The sequence below is a fragment of the Rosa rugosa genome, chromosome 5, assembly GCF_958449725.1.
Source record: "Rosa rugosa chromosome 5, drRosRugo1.1, whole genome shotgun sequence".
NCBI classification, from domain to species: Eukaryota; Viridiplantae; Streptophyta; class Magnoliopsida; order Rosales; family Rosaceae; genus Rosa; species Rosa rugosa.
The window spans coordinates 14,271,190-14,290,841 of NC_084824.1; the positions used below are offsets into that span (position 1 = coordinate 14,271,190).

General features: G+C 37.5%; 1 protein-coding gene across 2 annotated transcripts; it reads left to right on the forward strand.

Annotated features, from left to right (window-relative positions):
• The first annotated feature begins 16,226 nt into the window (after positions 1-16,226).
• On the forward strand, positions 16,227-19,062 carry LOC133710034 (protein AGENET DOMAIN (AGD)-CONTAINING P1). 2 transcript variants are annotated; one of them, XM_062136007.1, is made up of 4 exons: positions 16,227-16,874; positions 17,368-17,562; positions 18,177-18,679; positions 18,805-19,062. In XM_062136007.1, exons 1-3 carry the CDS (start codon positions 16,437-16,439, stop codon positions 18,675-18,677), a joined length of 1,134 nt encoding a protein of 377 aa, XP_061991991.1. In that variant the 5' UTR covers positions 16,227-16,436; the 3' UTR covers positions 18,678-18,679; positions 18,805-19,062. The 2 variants fall into 2 exon arrangements, with proteins under 2 accessions (XP_061991991.1, XP_061991990.1); XM_062136006.1 differs by having other exon boundaries at positions 16,231-16,874; positions 17,356-17,562.
• The last annotated feature ends 590 nt before the right edge of the window (positions 19,063-19,652 follow it).

Genomic DNA, 19,652 nt, shown 5'->3' on the forward strand with positions numbered 1-19,652 from the left:
TGATTCATTTTCTCAGTTCATAATGAACTATAATATGCAACAAATGGATCATACTCTTTCTGATCTTCTCAATATGCTGGTAACAGCTGAGAAGCAAATCAAGAAAGAGAGTGGGAGTGTGGCTTTTGTCGCTTCTTCTTCATCCAGTAAGTCCAAAGGTAAGGGCAAAGGGAAGAAGAAACAAGTGATAAAGCCTAAGGGAGCAGTCCAAAAGAAGAAGAAGAAGGAACAAAAGGAACCAAAAGGTATTTGTTTCTTTTGCAACAAAGATGGGCACTGGAAGAGGAATTGCAAAGCTTATCTTGCATCCTTGAAGAATAAGTCTTCAACAGAAGGTATGATCAATGTGATTGAATCAATATTTACAGTTAATAATACTTCCACTTGGATAATTGATTCAGGTGCATCTCACCATGTTTGCACTTCGTTGCAGGACCTAGTGGGAGCAAGGAAGCTTAAAGCTGGAGAAATCACCCTACGTGTAGGAAATGGCACAAGAGTTGACGCCAAAGCCGTGGGGACTTATATTTTGAAGTTACCATCAGGAGATACATTGGAGTTAAATAATTGTCTTTATCTTCCTATATGTATAAAGAACCTTATCTCCATCTCCATGCTTTTGAAGGATGGTTATAGAGTAGTTTTTGATAAACTAAGTGGTTTTGTATCTATTAATGAACGCGTGATATGTCATGCTAATATTATTGATGGTCTCTTTCATCTAGCTTTAGATGGTAGTATTAACTGTATGAAGGAAAATGCTTTGGGATCTAAGAGATCTCGAGAAACGGTTAACCCCATTAAGATGTGGCACCTTAAACTTGGTCATATTAGCCAAGATAGAATTCACAAATTATCCAAAAATGGATATTTAGAGTCGTTAGGATCTGATCCTATGCCTACTTGTGAGTCTTGTCTAAAAGGCAAAATGACCAAGTCCCATTTTGGTGGACAAAGAACAAGAGTTAATGAACTCCTAGGCCTAATACATACAGATGTTTGCGGTCCTATGTCCACTATTAGTAGAGGTGGATTCTCATACTTCATAACCTTTACCGATGACTACTCTCGATTTGGTTATATATACCTTATGAAGCACAAATCTGAAGCCTTTGAAAAGTTCAAAGAATTTAAGAATGAAGTTGAGAAACAAACCGACAGAAGTATTAAGGCTCTAAGATCCAATCGAGGAGGTGAATACTTAAGCAATGAGTTTATTGATTATCTCAAACAAGAAGGCATTCTTTCTTCATTAGCTCCTCCTGGAGCACCACAACTCAATGGTGTCTCTGAAAGGAGAAATCGAACTTTGTTAGACATGGTTCGTTCCATGATGAGCTATACTGATTTACCTATATCCTTTTGGGGATATGCACTTCAAACAGCAATTTATTTGTTGAATAGAGTGCCTTCCAAGTCCGTCCCTCTTACACCATATGAGATGTGGCATGGGAAGAAACCAAGTCTTAATCATATTAAGATTTGGGGTTGTCCAGCTTATGTCAAAAAGACTAGAAGCAGGCAAGCTTGAAGCTAGATCAAGCAAGTGTTTATTTGTGGGATATCCTAAAGATAGTTTAGGATATTATTTCTATCAACCTAAAGAACAAAAGGTGTTTGTTAGCAGGAATGCCACTTTCCTTGAAAGGGACTACGTCCTTGATGGAAATGTTGAGCAAATGGTAGAACTCAAGGAAGTGTCCAACAAGCCACAAACTAACACTTCATTTCCCGTTGAACAACTTCCTGAACCAACTATAACACAAACTCCAAGAATATCTAGTAGGATCTGGATACCTCCCAAGAGGTATGGTTTGTGTCATGAAAGCCTTGGGGAGTTAAATCTCCTTGGTGACAATGAAAAACTGCATGATCCTTCTAGTTATAATGAAGCAATGTCAAACGTTGACTCAAAGAAATGGCAAGAAGCCATGGAATCCGAGATTGACTTTATGTATACCAATCAAGTCTGGACTCTCGTTGACCCTCCACCTGGTATTAGACCAATTGGAAACAAATGGGTCTTCAAGAAAAAGATAGGCTCAGATGGTAAAATAGAAACCTACAAAGCTAGGTTGGTGGCAAAGGGCTATAAGCAAAGAGAGGGCATTGACTATGAAGATGTGTTCTCTCCTGTTGCCATGGTTAAATCTATTCGGATATAAGCAAGCTTCAAGGAGTTGGAACATCCGTTTTGATGATACAGTCAAGTCTTTTGGTTTCACACAAAACATGGATGAACCTTGTGTTTACAAGAAGGTCAGTGGGAGTGCTGTTGTGTTCCTTGTACTTTATGTAGATGACATCCTACTCTTTGGGAATGATGTAGGAATGTTATCTTCAATTAAAGTTTGGTTGTCCAAGACCTTCCTTATGAAGGATCTTGGAGAAGCTGCCTATGTACTAGGAATAAAAATCTATAGAGACAGATCAAAAAGATTAATTGGATTATCTCAATCCTTGTACATAGACAAAGTGCTGAATAGATTTCACATGGAACAATCTAGGAAGGGTTTTCTGCCTGTCAGACATGGCATTCACCTTTCTAAGAAAATGTGCCCACAAACGATTGAGGAAGTGCAAAAGATGAGCAAGATCCCATATGCATCTGCAATAGGGAGCCTCATGTATGCGATGCTATGCACAAGACTTGATATCAGTTATGGCGTAAGCATAACTAGTCGATATCAGTCTAATCCAGGTTTAGAACACTGGAATGCTGTTAAGAATATCCTTAAGTACTTGAGAAGGACTAAAGATTTATTCCTCGTTTATGGAGGTGGTGATTTGCAATCAGAGTTGCAAGTGGAAGCATACACAGACTCAGATTTTCAATCTGATGTGAATGACAGAAAATCCACATCAGGGTTTGTCTTCACCTTGAATGGAGGTGCAGTAAATTGGAGAAGTTGCAAACAAAGCGTTACTGCAGATTCCACTACTGAGGCAGAATACATTGCAGCTGCAGAGGCTGCAAAGGAAGCAGTTTGGATGAAAAAGTTCATCAATGAACTTGATGTGGTTCCTACCATTGAGTCACCGATTCCACTTTACTGTGACAACAATGGGGCAATTGCTCAAGCCAAGGAACCAAGGTCTCATCAAAAATCCAAACACATCGAAAGACGTTTCCATATCATAAGGGAGATTGTTAATCGTGGAGACGTTAACATTCTCAAAGTAGCATCTGTTGATAACATATCGGATCCATTCACTAAGCCTTTATCACAAGCAAAGCTAGAACAACATCTTGAGAAGATGGGTGTACGTTTCATGGGTGATTGGGTTTAGTACAAGTGGGAGATTGAAGGAATTGTGTCCTAAAACAATCATTTTGATGTAATTATTATTGTAATTATTATTAATCAAAAGGGCAAGTTTATTGTTCATTGCTTATATTTAATATTTGATTGAACAAGGTCTAAGGAATATGAGTTAAAGAGAAAGTAATCTAAAGAGTTAGATGTGTGAGACCTTTACTCTTTCACACTCTTATCCTAAAAGGTTCCTAGTCATAGGATTATCACTTGGACATTGATAATCCGGAAAGACTAGCACATACTATGTATGCTCAATATGGAGGATGATATGTCTCTTGTCATTTGTGTGGAGACACTAATACAAGTATGTGGGTGCTCTTAACTTAAAGAGTACACTGAACGCGATCATTAGAGTTCTTGTATGGAGTCTTACTTACATGTCAAACTTGAACTCTAAATTGCAATAATACAAATTAGTCATTTGACCTGAGACACCATAGTTGTCTTATGAGTGAATGGATTATCTCTTGATGATGCAATAATATTGTGTCCCTTAATGGATATAATAGATGCATTCATTGGTATAATCAATTCGGTCATAGAGACATGTGAGTGTACAATAAGGAATCTCTATCCTTAAGTAAATAAGGTGTATGTTCAAAGATGTGATTCAATGAGTCTTTGGCCAAAGCATTGAATGAGATTAAAAAGGAGTTTCTAATCACATTCTAAGAATCACATAAGAATGAAAATCACATTAGGGGATTGACATATCAATTCCATACCCCGATGATGTGATTTAGAACATAGTGTTAGAGAAGGACCGTATTGTATTGTAATTCCAATTGAATAGGTTCTTTGTCATTCTACATTAACTAGGGTAGTCATGATATGTTGCAAGACGTCACTCATGACTTGTGAAGTCCCCGAGGATTAATAAACATTTATAATCCTAATAACAAGGGAGAATCAAAAATGGAGTTTTTGATTCGTAAACAAAATAGAATGGTTTCTATAAACTTCACTGCCTTGTTAATTAGAACCTAAGAGATCGCACACCATATAAGTGGATCCTTGAGATTGTATATGAAGAAGATTAAACAAGAGTTGGTTATGACCAAATAATTAATTAGATTTATTATTTGAACATAATTAGGAGTTTCGGGTAAAACCGAACCTATTGGGCCTAAACGATTGTCGGGTTTTTTGGTGTGGACTTGGGCTTCACTAAATGAGATTTAAATGAAAGCCCAAGACACATTTTTAGTGCCCAATAGAATGTATGGACCAGCCAATATATTGGCTTTATGAAAGTCAATATTTTTCTTTTAGTAATTGGATTTATTTCCTATTATATAAAAGTGAAAGCATGGACATAATAATAAGTGTGTCTCCACACTATTATTTTCAGATTAGAGAGAGAGAGAGTTCTCCCTTGGTCCATTACAAAATTAAAGGAAAGAAGAACACTTGCATAATTTCTTCTTTTCTTTCATCTTTCTTCATCTCTTGATTCACTTGGTGAAGATATCCTTAGAGGCCATATCCTTTTGTGGCTCTACTTGTTACATCAAGGAGAATATTACAAGCACAAGAAGGAGTTCTTAATTCAAGGTGCTTCAAGGTGGAGGAAACACACACAAGGAGAGATCAAGGAGAGGAACTTTGGTGGTTCACTTGGATCGGATTAAAATCACGCTCCAAGGGTGAGTAGAACATAAACTACCTCTTTGTTCTTCCTTACTATGCATGCTATGTTTATATACATATCACAATAAGCCAAGATCATGGGTTAAAGGAATGAATTTTATGTTTAGTTAGTAGTTTAATTGTTAAACTAATTCCGCACTAATTAAAAAGTTTTGAAATCCATCCATTCCTTCAATTGGTATCAGAGCCATTAGCTTAATTTTGGTATGTTATAAACATGGCTAAGTATGTTGGTTGATGTGATTTTCTTAAGCTTAGAGTAATATGTAATTTAGATCATAAAATTTGCATTATCATAAAAGTTATGAAGCATGTGATGTAAGGTAGATTTTATGATAGCAAGAAAAAGTTTCTAGAAATTATATGTAAGAAGTGTTTTAAGTTTTATGAAACTTTGATGCATATAAGATATGTATTAAGGGGTTCTATATGTTTCTTAATTAAGGTGTTGATCTTAGAAACATGTTAGATTATATATGCTTTAGGGTATGCATGATTTTTTGGCTTCAAAAATGAAGTAAACAAGTGTTCAATGGAAGGACACAAAACTTGAATTTTATTTCCAGTTTTGGAACATGTCTAAACTAGTTATGAACTAGCTAATTTTTCATGGTGTTTGCTTTCACTTTTTGATCCATAAATTAATGAATTGAAATTTACCTAATAGTTAATGATGACATAAAATCATTTCCATGTTTCCCTCACCAAATAGTTGGTAGAGTTAGTCATCTTTACTATTAGTTTCTCTAAATTACCCACCAAAAGTTGGAATGAGATAAAAGACATGTCTCCCTAAATCACTCACCAAAGGTTGGTGAATCATGATGTAAAACATCATCCCCTAAATCACTCACCAAAAGTTGGTGATGCATGATGTAAAACATCATTCCCTAAATCACTCATCAAAAGTGATGTGAGACATCATCCCCTAAATTACTCACCAAAAGTTATTGATGCATGATGTAAGACATCATCCCTTAAATCACTCAACTAATTTACTTGCATTAAATTAAAGTAATTTAGTAGTTAACTTATTTTGATTGAGTTAATTATGCTTGTTTAATTAACCTTATTAATCTTGGTTAATTAAAGGATGATTATGGACTATGGCCTAATATAATTGAGCATGTGATTGGCCGACTATTCATTTTGAATGAATGTGGTTATGTAATTAAAGTAGTTAATTCATTTGGGTTATGTAATTAATTTAATTAATTCATTTGGTTGTGTAACTAAGTAGCTTATTTAATTTATTCAAGTTTGATTAAATTTAAATGGGAGCTTGTATGCCCCTTATCCACTCTTGTAATCGAAGATGGATGCACATGAGGATGATCCAAAGAAGAAGTTTGAAGTCATCTAGCCTTGAAAGAAGTTCAAGTGCAAAGTGTAATAGCTTAGCTTAGTTATTTAATTTTCGTAATCGTTACGCGTAATTAAAATCAACCACCCAAACATGACCTTGATCCAACATATTGGCTCATGTTGGATCAAACAACAAGTCCATAATCATCCTATGTGACCTATTATAATTGCATGTCCATTGCACTTGATCAAGTAATTTTATATTTCCCATGATTTCATTTGAAAAATGTTTTTGATGAAATCAAATTGTTTTCTGAAAACAATTAGTGGGAGTATTTTATTATAGATCAAGTATAATGAATGTGTGATTGCATTAGGATCAAAGCAAATGCAATGTGATTGTTATTAATGAGATTATTAAAGATGAGACCTTAAAATTCCCTCAAAGTGATATTAAGTTGAAAAACGAAGAAGACATTATGAATGCTTCTTTGTGGCCTTCCAACATTGTAATCTCCTATTAGATGTTCTTGCATGTGAATATCATTCCGAACGGAGGTATTTCTTGCTAGGAGGGTTAAATAGAGGTTATTCAACATTTGATGTTGTATAAGGTAGGGACAAATCTTGGTCAATATTCTATTATGATGAGATTTAATTTTTGATCTCTATACTTACATGAGATGATGGGTATAGCTTAACTAGAGTAATTTATCAATATCCTATTATGGTGAGACTTACTTACTTTAGAGGCCAAAGTTATGGATATTCACATTTGATGTGATTGGATAAGAGTATCCTCTCATGGAAATTAAGTTGACCTATAGTTCTATTATGATGCGGTTGGCTTAATGAAAATGAGTCTTCCATACTCACTAAGAGTTTTAATTTATACTCTCGAATTCCTTGAGGGATTTGGAATTTGATAAAATAGTGAGAGGGTGCCATTTGATTCTTAAGACCCGAGTCACTTGGTTTTAAAATCAATCTTATTTATTTTATTTCATGTTATGTAGATTGCAATATGTCAGGACATCCTATCACCAAAATTCTCAATAAAAATCGTCTTGAGGGCCCAAACTTCAATGACTGGCTCCGCAATTTGAAAATTGTATTGACATTCGATAAGATCGCTTATGTCTTACAAAATGCACCCCCTCACACTCCTTTGGCTCAAGATGCAACCAATGAGCAACGTGTTGCTTATCAAAAGCATAAGGATGATGACACTCAAGCTAAATGTGTTATGCTTGCATCCATGAACTCACAACTTCAGAAGCAACATGAGAATATGGATAGTGCCAGTTCTATATTACTCCATCTCACTGAATTGTTTGGTGAGAGAAATAGAAATGTGCGCTTCACAGTAGTCAATGAGCTTATTAAGACAAAACATGTGAGGGGTGCACCTGTGCATCAACATGGTCTAAAAATGATAGGCCTTATTGAGCAAATTCAAGACCTTGGATTTGCACTTGATGCGGAGCTAGCTCAAGATCTTCTTCTAACCTCCCTAGATGATTCATTTTCTCAGTTCATAATGAACTATAATATGCAACAAATGGATCATACTCTTTCTGATCTTCTCAATATGCTGGTAACAGCTGAGAAGCAAATCAAGAAAGAGAGTGGGAGTGTGGCTTTTGTCGCTTCTTCTTCATCCAGTAAGTCCAAAGGTAAGGGCAAAGGGAAGAAGAAACAAGTGATAAAGCCTAAGGGAGCAGTCCAAAAGAAGAAGAAGAAGGAACAAAAGGAACCAAAAGGTATTTGTTTCTTTTGCAACAAAGATGGGCACTGGAAGAGGAATTGCAAAGCTTATCTTGCATCCTTGAAGAATAAGTCTTCAACAGAAGGTATGATCAATGTGATTGAATCAATATTTACAGTTAATAATACTTCCACTTGGATAATTGATTCAGGTGCATCTCACCATGTTTGCACTTCGTTGCAGGACCTAGTGGGAGCAAGGAAGCTTAAAGCTGGAGAAATCACCCTACGTGTAGGAAATGGCACAAGAGTTGACGCCAAAGCCGTGGGGACTTATATTTTGAAGTTACCATCAGGAGATACATTGGAGTTAAATAATTGTCTTTATCTTCCTATATGTATAAAGAACCTTATCTCCATCTCCATGCTTTTGAAGGATGGTTATAGAGTAGTTTTTGATAAACTAAGTGGTTTTGTATCTATTAATGAACGCGTGATATGTCATGCTAATATTATTGATGGTCTCTTTCATCTAGCTTTAGATGGTAGTATTAACTGTATGAAGGAAAATGCTTTGGGATCTAAGAGATCTCGAGAAACGGTTAACCCCATTAAGATGTGGCACCTTAAACTTGGTCATATTAGCCAAGATAGAATTCACAAATTATCCAAAAATGGATATTTAGAGTCGTTAGGATCTGATCCTATGCCTACTTGTGAGTCTTGTCTAAAAGGCAAAATGACCAAGTCCCATTTTGGTGGACAAAGAACAAGAGTTAATGAACTCCTAGGCCTAATACATACAGATGTTTGCGGTCCTATGTCCACTATTAGTAGAGGTGGATTCTCATACTTCATAACCTTTACCGATGACTACTCTCGATTTGGTTATATATACCTTATGAAGCACAAATCTGAAGCCTTTGAAAAGTTCAAAGAATTTAAGAATGAAGTTGAGAAACAAACCGACAGAAGTATTAAGGCTCTAAGATCCAATCGAGGAGGTGAATACTTAAGCAATGAGTTTATTGATTATCTCAAACAAGAAGGCATTCTTTCTTCATTAGCTCCTCCTGGAGCACCACAACTCAATGGTGTCTCTGAAAGGAGAAATCGAACTTTGTTAGACATGGTTCGTTCCATGATGAGCTATACTGATTTACCTATATCCTTTTGGGGATATGCACTTCAAACAGCAATTTATTTGTTGAATAGAGTGCCTTCCAAGTCCGTCCCTCTTACACCATATGAGATGTGGCATGGGAAGAAACCAAGTCTTAATCATATTAAGATTTGGGGTTGTCCAGCTTATGTCAAAAAGACTAGAAGCAGGCAAGCTTGAAGCTAGATCAAGCAAGTGTTTATTTGTGGGATATCCTAAAGATAGTTTAGGATATTATTTCTATCAACCTAAAGAACAAAAGGTGTTTGTTAGCAGGAATGCCACTTTCCTTGAAAGGGACTACGTCCTTGATGGAAATGTTGAGCAAATGGTAGAACTCAAGGAAGTGTCCAACAAGCCACAAACTAACACTTCATTTCCCGTTGAACAACTTCCTGAACCAACTATAACACAAACTCCAAGAATATCTAGTAGGATCTGGATACCTCCCAAGAGGTATGGTTTGTGTCATGAAAGCCTTGGGGAGTTAAATCTCCTTGGTGACAATGAAAAACTGCATGATCCTTCTAGTTATAATGAAGCAATGTCAAACGTTGACTCAAAGAAATGGCAAGAAGCCATGGAATCCGAGATTGACTTTATGTATACCAATCAAGTCTGGACTCTCGTTGACCCTCCACCTGGTATTAGACCAATTGGAAACAAATGGGTCTTCAAGAAAAAGATAGGCTCAGATGGTAAAATAGAAACCTACAAAGCTAGGTTGGTGGCAAAGGGCTATAAGCAAAGAGAGGGCATTGACTATGAAGATGTGTTCTCTCCTGTTGCCATGGTTAAATCTATTCGGATATAAGCAAGCTTCAAGGAGTTGGAACATCCGTTTTGATGATACAGTCAAGTCTTTTGGTTTCACACAAAACATGGATGAACCTTGTGTTTACAAGAAGGTCAGTGGGAGTGCTGTTGTGTTCCTTGTACTTTATGTAGATGACATCCTACTCTTTGGGAATGATGTAGGAATGTTATCTTCAATTAAAGTTTGGTTGTCCAAGACCTTCCTTATGAAGGATCTTGGAGAAGCTGCCTATGTACTAGGAATAAAAATCTATAGAGACAGATCAAAAAGATTAATTGGATTATCTCAATCCTTGTACATAGACAAAGTGCTGAATAGATTTCACATGGAACAATCTAGGAAGGGTTTTCTGCCTGTCAGACATGGCATTCACCTTTCTAAGAAAATGTGCCCACAAACGATTGAGGAAGTGCAAAAGATGAGCAAGATCCCATATGCATCTGCAATAGGGAGCCTCATGTATGCGATGCTATGCACAAGACTTGATATCAGTTATGGCGTAAGCATAACTAGTCGATATCAGTCTAATCCAGGTTTAGAACACTGGAATGCTGTTAAGAATATCCTTAAGTACTTGAGAAGGACTAAAGATTTATTCCTCGTTTATGGAGGTGGTGATTTGCAATCAGAGTTGCAAGTGGAAGCATACACAGACTCAGATTTTCAATCTGATGTGAATGACAGAAAATCCACATCAGGGTTTGTCTTCACCTTGAATGGAGGTGCAGTAAATTGGAGAAGTTGCAAACAAAGCGTTACTGCAGATTCCACTACTGAGGCAGAATACATTGCAGCTGCAGAGGCTGCAAAGGAAGCAGTTTGGATGAAAAAGTTCATCAATGAACTTGATGTGGTTCCTACCATTGAGTCACCGATTCCACTTTACTGTGACAACAATGGGGCAATTGCTCAAGCCAAGGAACCAAGGTCTCATCAAAAATCCAAACACATCGAAAGACGTTTCCATATCATAAGGGAGATTGTTAATCGTGGAGACGTTAACATTCTCAAAGTAGCATCTGTTGATAACATATCGGATCCATTCACTAAGCCTTTATCACAAGCAAAGCTAGAACAACATCTTGAGAAGATGGGTGTACGTTTCATGGGTGATTGGGTTTAGTACAAGTGGGAGATTGAAGGAATTGTGTCCTAAAACAATCATTTTGATGTAATTATTATTGTAATTATTATTAATCAAAAGGGCAAGTTTATTGTTCATTGCTTATATTTAATATTTGATTGAACAAGGTCTAAGGAATATGAGTTAAAGAGAAAGTAATCTAAAGAGTTAGATGTGTGAGACCTTTACTCTTTCACACTCTTATCCTAAAAGGTTCCTAGTCATAGGATTATCACTTGGACATTGATAATCCGGAAAGACTAGCACATACTATGTATGCTCAATATGGAGGATGATATGTCTCTTGTCATTTGTGTGGAGACACTAATACAAGTATGTGGGTGCTCTTAACTTAAAGAGTACACTGAACGCGATCATTAGAGTTCTTGTATGGAGTCTTACTTACATGTCAAACTTGAACTCTAAATTGCAATAATACAAATTAGTCATTTGACCTGAGACACCATAGTTGTCTTATGAGTGAATGGATTATCTCTTGATGATGCAATAATATTGTGTCCCTTAATGGATATAATAGATGCATTCATTGGTATAATCAATTCGGTCATAGAGACATGTGAGTGTACAATAAGGAATCTCTATCCTTAAGTAAATAAGGTGTATGTTCAAAGATGTGATTCAATGAGTCTTTGGCCAAAGCATTGAATGAGATTAAAAAGGAGTTTCTAATCACATTCTAAGAATCACATAAGAATGAAAATCACATTAGGGGATTGACATATCAATTCCATACCCCGATGATGTGATTTAGAACATAGTGTTAGAGAAGGACCGTATTGTATTGTAATTCCAATTGAATAGGTTCTTTGTCATTCTACATTAACTAGGGTAGTCATGATATGTTGCAAGACGTCACTCATGACTTGTGAAGTCCCCGAGGATTAATAAACATTTATAATCCTAATAACAAGGGAGAATCAAAAATGGAGTTTTTGATTCGTAAACAAAATAGAATGGTTTCTATAAACTTCACTGCCTTGTTAATTAGAACCTAAGAGATCGCACACCATATAAGTGGATCCTTGAGATTGTATATGAAGAAGATTAAACAAGAGTTGGTTATGACCAAATAATTAATTAGATTTATTATTTGAACATAATTAGGAGTTTCGGGTAAAACCGAACCTATTGGGCCTAAACGATTGTCGGGTTTTTTGGTGTGGACTTGGGCTTCACTAAATGAGATTTAAATGAAAGCCCAAGACACATTTTTAGTGCCCAATAGAATGTATGGACCAGCCAATATATTGGCTTTATGAAAGTCAATATTTTTCTTTTAGTAATTGGATTTATTTCCTATTATATAAAAGTGAAAGCATGGACATAATAATAAGTGTGTCTCCACACTATTATTTTCAGATTAGAGAGAGAGAAAGAGTTCTCCCTTGGTCCATTACAAAATTAAAGGAAAGAAGAACACTTGCATAATTTCTTCTTTTCTTTCATCTTTCTTCATCTCTTGATTCACTTGGTGAAGATCCTTAGAGGCCATATCCTTTTGTGGCTCTACTTGTTACATCAAGGAGAATATTACAAGCACAAGAAGGAGTTCTTAATTCAAGGTGCTTCAAGGTGGAGGAAACACACACAAGGAGAGATCAAGGAGAGGAACTTTGGTGGTTCACTTGGATCGGATTAAAATCACGCTCCAAGGGTGAGTAGAACATAAACTACCTCTTTGTTCTTCCTTACTATGCATGCTATGTTTATATACATATCACAATAAGCCAAGATCATGGGTTAAAGGAATGGATTTTATGTCTAGTTAGTAGTTTAATTGTTAAACTAATTCCGCACTAATTAAAAAGTTTTGAAATCCATCCATTCCTTCACTTTGAATGATTAACTAAATGGTGATCTATTTTAGCAAAAGGTGAGTCACCGGTAAGGAAAATATAACAATCATTCGGAGTTAGCTTGAGGTGACAATTTGTGAAAGGGTGCGGCTATTGCCACCTTATTAACTACTTTGTTCACCCTACATTCTCTTCTCACTCTACAAATATTTTCTCACTCTACTTTGTTCACCTATTTGCAGTATTCAAGATACCCTTTTCCAATAAATGATTTAACTCGAAATCTTTTTCTATTTGGCTTTGTCAGTGTCTCTCTTAGTTGTTTTTGGCTTCCTCCTCGTCTTTCTCATTCAATCTTATCAAGTCTTAGTCAATCAATCTCACCGAGTTTAACGATGAATGGAAAGATTAAGAATGAAGTTTAAGTACATATTCTATATGATAATAAGAAAAATTAATTGTAATTTTTAATTTAATATTGTCCTTTATTGTGATTTCATATTAGGATATTTTAGTAATTTAATAAATTAAAAACTTGTATGGTATACAAAGTAGTTAGTAGGGTGGTAATAACCGCACTCTTTGTGAAACTATACGATAATCCTATTTCAAACATGATCAAGTATAAAATTACCAGACCGTTTCCCTGTCTGGCGGTGGCCAAGGATGGCGCCAGCATCGCTGCGTTTGTCTCTGTGCTAGCTGCCGGACGAGCACTTCAATGCTCTGGGCTAAGGTCAGGAGAGAGGATGTTTGGCTTGTGGTGTGGCTGGCGGTTTTGATGACGGGTTTGGGCGACTTTTCTGGGCGTCGCGTGGTGGTCTTGTGCAGGGACGGGACGTTCCAAATCTAGTGGATCGTGGAGCGTCTGGGTGACGATGCGGCTCGTGGGGAGGAGTTCGGGGCAGTGCTGGCGTGGTGGAGCGCGACGGTGCGGCTCTTGGCAGGACTCTTGGGCGGCGCAGCTCTTGGCGAGACTTTGTGGCGGAGCGGCTTGTGGAGGAACTCGTGGGAGGCGCGGCTCGTGGAGGGATTCGTGGGCGGCGCTGCACAGGAGGCTGCATGCGTGGTGGAATGGTGGTCTGGGCTTGGGTCAATCCTGGCTTGCTGGGCCTTGAGTTGGGCCTCTTCTCTTTGGGCTGCCCTCTAGGGCGTAATTTGGGCTGGGGTTTTTGCCCTAGTCCATACCTATGTTTTTAGTTTTGTCTATTTACAATAAATTTCTTGTATTTAGGAAGCTAAGCACCGTTGTGCACTCTATGTATCTCTAGCGCCTCTAGAGTAGTACCAAAGGAGGGTATTCGCTACCTCTACGTATTTGAATGTATAATGAGTAGCACTATATGTATGTACCACATGTGGGTACTACCACTAACTTATTGTCTGTCTATGACCTTAAATGACAGCGGAAGGGTATGTAACGGCCTATTCTGGCTTGTGATAAATATACTATTTCCTTAACTAAAAAAAATAGGGACCGTGACCACTCACCCAATTTCAGCTTAAAAATTGCCCACTTACTCCACTAAGAATTTTTTACTCCCATTTACCCAATTTAACATTTATTGACAGTTTTTCCCTCATTTTAATTAATAAATTACACTTCTCTCTCTCTCTCTCATCTGCCTCCTCACCCAGACCACCGTCGTCGATCTGGCAACAGCCTCCTTGGCGGCTTCTCGGCCATCATCGTCGGCTACTCCATCGTTGAACCCAGGCAACCATCCATGCCCCCATCAGAAGCAGCACCGCACCACCATGCCAACGCCAAGTCCAACCAAAAATCTGGAGATCAACGTCGACCTCAAACACGAAAGCTCGACATTGACCTAATTCCAAATCCGATTAGACAGCCTGAGACGCCGACACCACCTTGAAGGGGAGCCAATCCAAGGTCCACCAAGCAGATCCTCGATCCCAGGTCGACCGATCAGAACGCCGATCACCCCCTTACTCCGGGATCGAAGCAAACCTGTGCTTCAAAACCACAACTTTTCTCACTGATCTCCACGCCTAGGAAGAAACCGAGGAGAGAAACCGACATCCTAGCTGAGACAACGCTGGAAAAAGGTTCCCCGCTGTCTGCTTGAACACGGTCAGGCACTATGCCGCCGTCTGCTCGAACCCTAGGACTTGGGTCATTTTGGTATATTGTCTTAGTTTCGAATAACCCAAGGCCTGCAATCCATTGGTGATGAAGATCGAAAAGATCGAATCAGATATTGTTGAAGATCATATCCAATTTTCCTTTTTACTCTTTGCTACCCACAACATTTTTTGGGTGGTCAAATTTTATTTTATGTGGTAAACTGTGAACTCTGAGAATGGGAGGGAATTTTGCCAGTAGTGATTGTTTTTTTTATTATGATTTGGTTGGGCAATAATAAGATTACTGGGGACAATAAAATGTTTATTAGGGCAATAATAAGATTATTGGGGGGCATTAATAAGATTATTTATTTGGATAAACCTCCTAAAACTTTCAAAATTAAAAACATCTTCATTTTTCACTAATTATTGATCCCCAATAAACTTGTTATTGGGGGGCAATAATATGATTACTGGGTATTATTAGGGGGCAATAAAATCGAACGCCGGAATTTGGTCATCAGTCCGGTAGCCAGATTCGAGATTCCAGTGACCGATTGCAGGATTCCGGCAAGGTCTCCAATGACTTCTCTCTCTAAGTGACAAAGAAGGAGAGGGCAAAATTGTCTCAAAAATAAATAAAAAGGAATAAAGAAATACTTAATTGGGTATTAGGGAAAAATATATATTAAATATTAGGTAAGTGGGCAATCTCTTAGAGTGTTTGGGTAAGTGGGCAATCTCTTAGAGTGTTTGAGTAAGTAAGGTTAATTAACCCCAAAATTGGGTAAATGATCATTTTCCCAAAAAAATAAAAAAAAAAAAGTATAAAATTACCGCAAGTGAATCTTTGGTTCATCATAAAAGAGGATGAACAAAACAGGAAATGACATCCTCCAATACAAATTATCCATTCATTGTTTAACAATAGTCTCTAACACAAATTTACCACCAGTAAATGTGCGAACTGTTTGACCAACGATTCAAATTTGAATTGTTTTTTTTTTTTCTTTTTCTGGCGCCTAGCATAAGATTTTCCCTCTGCCACGTGGGTCACCAAGCCAGGCTTGTACCCCACGCCCAGCTGGAGACGACTAAAACCCAGCCAAAAATCCCTTGCTCTCCAAGAAACAAACAAATTTCTCACTCTCAAATTATATTTATGTAATTTCACAAATTAAATTTTAGCATGCAAATATTCACAAAATTATTTTTCTCTCATCCATTTTTTTCTCATTTTACACCGATCCAAACACCTAAAACCCTCACACCCAAAAAAACCCCTCCATTTTCCTCATCTGGAAAAAGCATAACAAAGCTCCAGTTTCCCAAAACACACATTATTCTCATTTTAAAAAAAAAAAAAAATTGTAATAAAAAAAAAAAAAAATTTCTCATTTCCTTGAATTTAAATCTCTTGGTTGGTTGAGCTGACTAGCAAACCCTGATGATGTCAGAGACCCATTTCAACCAGGGTGACCAAGTCGAGGTCACAACCTCCGTCCACGGCGGCTCCACCGGCCCCTACTACCCAGCCACCGTGCTCCGTCCAGTCATCAAAGACAAGGCCCGCATCTTAGTCCAGTACCAAACCCTAACGGCCCACGGCGGAGGCCCAAAGCCGTTGAGGGAGATTGTGGAGGTCGGCAATGTGCGGCCCATGCCTCCCCGGGAGCTCCACCGGCCGTTCAAGGTCGGCGATGACGTGGACGCGTTCAGGGAAAAAGGGTGGTATCGTGGGACGGTGAGGGAGATTTTGGAGAATTCAAAGTACTTGGTGGTGTTGGATGGTAAAGCTGACCTGGAATTTGAGCGTGACCATTTTGATTTGAGGGTTCATAGAGAGTGGGATGATGGGTCTTGGGTCCCTCCTCTTCCACAAGAGGTATAATATTTAAGGGTCTCTGTTTTTTTTTTTTTTGAATCATTCTAGTTCTGGGTTTTTGATGTGCTTGTGGAATTGTGGAAGTTGGGTCTGGAATTGATTCAGGGCAATGTTGTAGAAATTTAGAGGGAAATATCACAGATATAATGTGTAGTAGTGAGAGTAGTAGTCCTTCATGTTTGGAAGTAGAAAAGGGGATTGGGTTTGAATCAATTGCCTTATATATGTGTTAGATTCTTGGTGCAAGTGGTGGGAATCCAATTAGAATAGAGTCTATTTTTATCAGGTAATTGACCATGTGCCTACAAATCTGTCTTGGGTCAACAAGGACAAGGGTTTTAAATGAAAAGTTAATAATGGTTTAGTTTATTGTGTTTGCTTCCTGATGTAGATGTTTTGGTGATACAGTGCTTCCAAATGCTTGAAATGTATTTATTTGACTATTTTCTTGTGTGCATTATGTGGGCTCACTTCATGAAAGCTTGAATTGCAGCAAAAATCATCTGGGGTGGTGAAATGCAGAAAGATAACGATTAAAATAAAGGATAAGAAGGAAACTATGGGAGCAAATTACTTTGGAAGGGGGACTCTGGAGGATGATGATCAGGAATTCGAGTATGAGAAGTTTAATTTGAGGCTTCACAGAGAGTGGGATGACCGGTCTTCAGTCCCTCCTCTTCCGGAAGGGGTACTTTTTTTTTTTTTTTTTACTTCTCCAATTGTTTTGGTTAATGGATAGTTTTTTTCTCAATATTTGCCACTGGTGCTTTATGTATGGTTGTGATTCTTGTTCTGCATCTTTAATTTCCTTGTGAAATTATTGAAGTTTGCTTTGCAATTGTACTGTATCGGTCTAGCTTGTGTTTCAGGGCAATGCCAGTATTGTTTGTTGAAGTTCATTTTATCTATGGTTGTGGTGTTTTCAGGTAGCAGGAAATTTCATGCAAATACCGGGCACTATTAGTAATAGTTAGATTGTACCTTCATGTTTGGAAGTACAAGATGGAATGGCTTTCAAATTGAATTTAAGTACAATAGACAATTTGTTCTCTATGTTCCAATTAGAATAATGTTTTTCAAGCAATTGACCATCTGCCTTAGGTCATGAAGGAAAATGATTTAAATCAAAAGTCAATGTTAAATTGTACATGGTGTCAATAATAATGGTTTGCTTTATGATAGTTTCCTTTTGATATTGATGTTCTGGCAATCAGGGCTCGATAATACTTGCTGTTATGTATTTTCTTGTTATACATTCTGGGTAATCGACGTATGCTTACTTTAAGAAAGCTTGAATTGCAGCAAAAGTCATCTGGGGTGGTGAAATGCAGAAAGATAAGATTCAAATTAAAGGCCAAGAAGGAAACTGTGAGGAGAAACTTTGAAAACGGGACTCTGGTGGAGGTCAGCAGTGATGAGGAGGGTTACAAAGATGCTTGGTACACTGCTACAATAGTTGACTACATTGGAAAAGACAAGTTTCTGGTGGAATACGTGTCCCTGGTAACTGATGATAGAACCCAGCTCTTGAGAGAAGAAGCATCTTCAAGTCACATTAGGCCTTGTCCTCCTCCACTTCCACCACTTGTCCAATTCAAAGTTCTTCAGAAAGTCGATGCTTGGTACAATGAGGGATGGTGGGAAGGATCCATTTCCAAAGTTCTGACCGGCTCAAAGTATGTGGTGTATTTCAGCTCCACCAAGGAGGAATTAGAGTTCAAGCATTCCAATTTGAGGCTTCATCAGGACTGGTGTAACGGGCATTGGGTAATGGATCCATGCCAGGACTTCTATGGGTTGTAATGGTACGTTTCATTGCAATGCTTCTGATTTTTGGCTTTATTGTGTTTGCCCGTTAAGAATACATTGCATGTGTGTGATGTAAGATCTGAGATAGCATCACTTATAAGAGCCTTTCTCATTGATACAGGTTTCCTGATATCCAAGTTATTGCAAGGATTTCTGCTGGGCAAAAGGAGAGAACAAAACAATCTGAGGAGTCTCGTAGGCTGTTGTGTATATACGTAGCTTTGTTCGATATGCTTGTGTTTAACGTAGAGAAATGGCCAGGAACAACTAACAACTGCTCCAAATGTTATTTATCATGGAGATTTGCCTTGTGATTAATGTCATAGCTGCTTTATCGAATTTAAGTTTCTTCTTCATGAGTACGAAATTTCTTCTGTTTTGTTGAGATTTGCATTTTACATGTCTTGAATCATAAAATGCAGGATGTTTTGTTGACAGTCTCTATCTGAGCAAGTTATTCTGCAATCTGGAATCTTTAGTGCTTCTAAACAAAAGATGAGTAATCCTGATTATAGGTCCTTGTAGTTAATCTTGTCCTTAAGAATTGTAAATAAGATTTACTTCCACTTCACAAATGAGTGCCTCAGGTGAATAAACATTTGCAAAATGAACTCAAATTTGGTTCACGTGTTCGATGGCATTTACTTCTGCCAAGCTAGTCATTTCGATTCATTTGACATCACATCTCGTTAGTTAAAGCAAATACACACGAGTGAAGTTGAGGGAAGTAATATATAATGATGAGATCGGGCTAGACACAAAATACACGAATAAAGATAGCTTCAACGGTAAGACACAAGAACCACCAACATAGACAATTTAACACCCAACAGACGGAAATGACTTCAATAATGATAAAAGAAACACACGAGTACTAAATAGCTTAATAAATAAAATGAAAACATATATATAGATATGTGTGAATGAGAAATACCGCTAAACTAATCGTATCGTTATAAACAGTTGGAG

Bases quoted from the DNA above. Each gene is read 5' to 3' on its own strand.
- LOC133710034 (XM_062136006.1), top strand. From the start codon at position 16,437: ATGATGTCAGAGACCCATTTCAACCAGGGTGACCAAGTCGAGGTCACA. The intron at 16,875-17,355 runs GTATAATATTTA...ACTTCATGAAAG, and splicing joins TCCCTCCTCTTCCACAAGAG to CTTGAATTGCAGCAAAAATC. The intron at 17,563-18,176 runs GTACTTTTTTTT...CTTGAATTGCAG, and splicing joins TCCCTCCTCTTCCGGAAGGG to CAAAAGTCATCTGGGGTGGT.